Genomic DNA, 5,000 nt, shown 5'->3' with positions numbered 1-5,000 from the left:
CGAACAGGTTCTCCCAGCAAGTCCCCAAAGTCCTGCATCTTGGTCTTGGTCCGGGTGACCTCTAGACCCAAGGGCTTTGCTTCATTACGAAGTGCATCTAGAGCCACCACTGAGGTTTCCAAAGACTCAGATAGAATAGCAACATCATCGGCAAAGTCAAGGTCTGTAACCTTGATATTGCCCAGAGTTGCTCCACAATGACTTTGAACAGTAGCTCTGCCCTGTATCCAGTCCATGCAAGTATTGAAAAGTATTGGTGCAAGAACACAGCCTTGCCTCACTTCTGAACTAACAAGAAAGAAGCTCGACAGGCCCCCACCACACTTCACAGCACTTTCAGTACCAGTATACAGACTTGATATTAGTGCAATAATCCTTGTTGGAAATCCTCTCACTCTCAGGATCTCCCAAAGTGATTCCCAATGCACCGTATTAAACTCCTTCTTGAGGTTGGATGTAGGCTGCAAGCAGCCCACACCTGAACTCACGATGGTGCTCTACAATGACTCGAAGCGTAAGGATATGGTCTATTATGGACTTACCAGGAGTGAATCCAGATTGCTCCGGCCTCTGATGCCCCAATAGGTGGTCTCAGATACGTCTCAGAAGGATGTGGACAAGAACCTTGCCTGGTATGCTGAGCAGTGTGATGCCTCTGTGATTGCTGCAGTCCCATTGGTCCCCCTTCCCCTTCCAGAGAGGGATGACCACACCCATTAACAGGTCAGGAGGAACGGTACTGGACCGCCACTCTTCAGCTTGGAGATCACCCTCCTAACTTTAGTTAGGGAGGGTAGATCCTCACTGATGGGTGGGTCCGGCAATGGAATCATGGCAGTACCCGCATCAGAGTTAACTGTTGGTGGGTCAACCTGGTACAACTGCTCAAAATATTCAGCCCAACGCTCCCACACTGCAACATGATCTGAGACGATCTGGCCATTTACAAAACAGACTGCTGTCACCTGTGAAGAGGGCTTGGAGTTCAGCTTTCTCAGGGCTTGGTATGCAGGACGAATGTCATTTACTAAGAAACTGCCTTCTACCTCCTCTGCAAGACTCCTAATAAACTGTTCCTTGTCCATTCTTAATAGAGACTGAGTTCTACGCACTGGAGAACGGTGCAAATCCCGATCCCCTGTCAGACGAGGCACATGGCAAGCATCTGTGGCTTCCATTGTTTCCTGTGAGATAAAATTCTGTCATATCCTCGGGCATTCACCAATTGACTCTTGGGCTGCATCAAGCATTTCACACTTGAAGGTGTCTCACAGAAGTACAGGGTCCGTCAGATTGTCGAGCGCTGTGAAACGACCAGAGATTGCCTTGGCTAACCACTATGCACACTCCTCCATCCTATCCAGATGAAACACCCTAGGGTGATCATTGGACTGCTGGGGACCCGGAAGGTAGCCACAACCAACCTATGGTCAGTACCACAGAACTTGGCATTCCTATACACCCTGCAGTTCTGGGGGATCCTCAAACGAGTGCTAATGAGTATGTGGTCGATCACCTTGATTGCATTACTGGTATCACTATACCATGTCCAACGATGTGGGTCTGGGTGCTGGTACCAGGAGCCAGAAATCCTCAATTTCTGGGACCTTGCAAAGTCCCGGAAAAGGAGGCTATTCTCGCTGCCAGTATCAGCTCCTGAACCATGAGGGCTGACAGATATCTCATAGCCAGCTTGATGACTGCGAGATACTGCATTGAAGTCACCCAGGACAATACGAATATCCCGCCGGGGACAGCTGTCTGCCACAGAATCAAGTTTGGTATAGAACATCTCTTTCACGTCGAGTTTACAAACATCGGTAGAAGCGTACACAGCAATAACAGAAGTCAAGCTTGATGCTAGCTTCAGTCTCAATACCATTATATGCTCATCGACTGGAGTAACCTCTACCACCGAGGGCCGGAACCTACTGGAGATAGTTAAGGCTACTCCCTGACCAGTAGTAGGTGTAACCGCCTACACTGATCGTGTTACCGCCATATCTTCTCAACCTCCGAGGGAGCAGCCATCCCAACTCTCAGCCTCCCCAGGTCCCTCAATAGCAGAGGCAACCAATCATCCTGATGCAAAGATGTTCCAAGCCCCCATCCTGACTTCCCGCCTGAGGTTCACCCTCAGTCAGTCACTCCAGGTGGATGCCACCTGTGCCACCCCCACCGACACTGCCCCACATAAAAGGGGGCGGCAGGCTGCAGGACCTGACATCCACCTGTGGGGTTCCCAAGGGCTTTACCCCACAAGTTTCATTCCAGGAAATTGATATGAATTGTTCAAATCCGAAATCAGAAGTATTGAGGTGTATTTATGAAAGATGGAATAATGCACTACTGCATTGATAAGTTGAATAAATAACTTACACTCTCTGACCAGGATTCAAACCTGGGTCATTGCAGGCAGGCAACTGCAAGACATATACTCTACCAACTGAGCTATGTGACCCAGTAAAAGGAATGGACAACTAGGAGCTATTTAGCTTCCATAGATATGACCTATCTACTCATACTTGAGTAAGGATAGAGAAGTTTTACACACACTCCCCATGAGCATTCAGTAGAAATCGATAGAACAGTCGAAATCCAAAGTCAAAAGTATTGAGGTGTATTTATGAAAGATGGAATAGTGCACTACTGTATTGATATGATAAATAAATAACTTACCCTCTCCAACCAGACTTCGAATCTGGGTCTTTGCAGGCAGGTAACTGTAAGACAGACAAGTGGGTCTTGTAGCTCAGTTGACATTTATCTTGGATCTTGGTTTTATTCCAAGGGCATTGCTTCACTACAAGGTTCTCCAAAGACTTAAATAAGGTAGCATCTTTGTAAGCACAGTCATGGTCTGTGACCTTAATATTGCAGTGTTGCTTCACATTGACTTTAGATGATAACTCTACCCATTATCTATTCATGTGAGTGTTGAAGAGTGTTGGTGTAAAAATGCAACCCATCTTCATTCCTGAAATCATTGGAAAGAAGCCAAATATGCCACACTTACCATTACTTTCAGTATCAGTAGCAGTGCTATTAATCCAAATATCTTCATAGGAATGTATCAGGATCTCCCACAATGATTGACATTGTTCTGAGTTGAATGCCTTCTTGAAGTCATTGTGGGCTGTGAGGATCTCACGATGATCTACAGTGACTGAGAGTTCAAGGATATCATCTGTTGTTTTGCAGTGAATCCAGATTGCTTGTTCTTGGGTAGTCACCAATGGACTCCTAATCTGCACCAAGCATTTTGTAGGGTGGGTGCTTCATGCGCAGGGTGGTGTGAAGCGATGGAGTGGTAGTCTAGTTAGTGTTAAGAGCTTGTGCATGCCTTCTCGCTTGCAGCTGCCACCGCTGGCTAGCCTCGTGCGAAAAAGGGAGCAGCTCTGCATAAGCCTCCCCCTGCCAGTGCATAGCCTCTCCATCATCGAGACTCCCTGCAGTGCCTCCTCGTGGCCGCCCATGGAAACTGGGTACCTTGCGGTTCCAGGCTAAACTGAGGGGGATCTCGGAGCAGCAGGAGGCCCCAGAGGTCCAGGGCCATGGCCCACCGGCGTGTGGACACGCCCTGGCCCTGTACCAACTCCTGCCCCCTAGCCCCCTGGGGTTAATGGGAGGCTCGGGGGAGGTGGGCCTTGCCAGTCCTCCTCCCCCCAGATATAAACCAATCGGCAGTGCAAACTATAAATGGAGAGGCTGGGAGGAGGGGGAAAGCCCCTCCCACCCAGCTAGTGAGGCGGACTGTGGGCCCTGCTGGGAGGGCGACTGCTGGAGCGCAGGCTGGGAACGGGAACTACCCGTCTCGCCTGCGCTCTGGTGGCCGCCAGCCCAGAGTGAAGCTTGTGGGGGAAAGCCCTCGGGAACCCCACAGGTGGATGATGGGGCACGCAGCCCGCCACCCCCTTTTATATGGGGCAGCGTCGGTGGGGGTGGCAGAGGTGGCATCCACCCGGAGCGACTGCCAGAGGCTGAACCTCAGGCGGGAAGTTAGGGTGGGGGCTTGGAACGTCCGTTCTTTGCGTCAGGATGATCGGTTGCCTCTACTGTCGAGGGAACTGGGGAGGCTGAGAGTTGAGGTGGCTGCTCTCTCGGAGGTGAGGAGGCCTGGCAGCGGCATGACCTGTGTAGGTGGCTACACCTACTACTGGTCGGGCCGCAGCGATGGCCACCATCTCCAGGGAGTAGCCATTGCCGTCTCCAGCAGACTCCAGCCCTCGGTAGTAGAGGTTACTCCTGTTGATGAGCGTATAATGGTATTGAGATTGAAGCTTTCTTTTGGCTTCATGTCTCTTATTGCTGTGTACGCTCCTACCGATGTTTGTAAACTTGACGTGAAAGAGATGTTCTACGCCAAACTTACATCTGTGGCAGACAGATGTCCTCGACGAGATATTCGCATTGTTCTGGGCGACTTCAATGCGGTATCTGGCTGTGATCGAGCTGGCTATGAGATGTCTGTCGGTCCCCATGGTTCAGGAGCTGATGCCGGTAGCGAGAATAGCCTCCTTTTCCGGGACTTTGCAAGATCCCAGAAATTGAGGATTTCTGGCTCCTGGTACCAGCGCCCAGACCCACATCGCTGGACATGGTACAGTGATGCGGGTAACGCAGCCAAGGAGATCGACCACATACTTGTTAGCACTCGTTGGAGGATCCTTCAGAATTGCAGGGTGTTCAGGAGTGCTGAGTTCTGTGGTACTGACCATAGATTGGTTGTGGCTACCCTCCGGGTCCACTTCAAAACCCCCCAGCGGTCAAATGATCACCCTAGGGTGTTTCATTTGGACAGGCTGAGGGAGGGGGAGTGTGCCCGCAGGTTTGCTGAGGCAATCTCTGATCGTTTCGCAGTGCTTGGCAGTCTGACAGACCCTGTTCTTCTGTGGGATACCTTTAAGCGTGAAACGCTTGATACAGCTCAAGATACGATTGGTGTACGCCCGAGAGCAGTACAGAATTCCATCTCGCGGGAGACACTGGAAGCCACTGAT

The 5,000-nt window shown here is 50.5% G+C and overlaps 1 protein-coding gene across 1 annotated transcript; it reads right to left on the bottom strand.

The window, feature by feature from the left end:
• Positions 1-1,202: 1,202 nt before the first annotated feature.
• LOC138864939 (craniofacial development protein 2-like) lies at positions 1,203-2,031 on the bottom strand. Its single transcript, XM_070133593.1, has 4 exons — positions 1,997-2,031; positions 1,676-1,928; positions 1,336-1,570; positions 1,203-1,237 (listed from the first exon to the last, which is right to left on the bottom strand). The coding sequence occupies exons 1-4, from the start codon at positions 2,029-2,031 to the stop codon at positions 1,203-1,205; spliced, it is 558 nt and encodes a 185-aa protein (XP_069989694.1).
• Between the last annotated feature and the right edge of the window lie 2,969 nt (positions 2,032-5,000).

Source organism: Penaeus vannamei, chromosome 19 (genome assembly GCF_042767895.1).
Source record: "Penaeus vannamei isolate JL-2024 chromosome 19, ASM4276789v1, whole genome shotgun sequence".
In the NCBI taxonomy this organism is placed as follows: domain Eukaryota; kingdom Metazoa; phylum Arthropoda; class Malacostraca; order Decapoda; family Penaeidae; genus Penaeus; species Penaeus vannamei.
Note: the sequence above shows the minus strand (reverse complement) of the source record. Positions and strands in the feature narration are given on the sequence as shown.

Bases quoted from the DNA above. Each gene is read 5' to 3' on its own strand.
- LOC138864939 (XM_070133593.1), bottom strand. From the start codon at position 2,031: ATGGCTGCTCCCTCGGAGGTTGAGAAGATATGGCG. The intron at 1,571-1,675 runs GTCAGCCCTCAT...TCCTGGTACCAG, and splicing joins AAGCTGGCTATGAGATATCT to CACCCAGACCCACATCGTTG. The intron at 1,238-1,335 runs GTTAGCCAAGGC...TGCTTGATGCAG, and splicing joins ATGGAGGAGTGTGCATAGTG to CCCAAGAGTCAATTGGTGAA.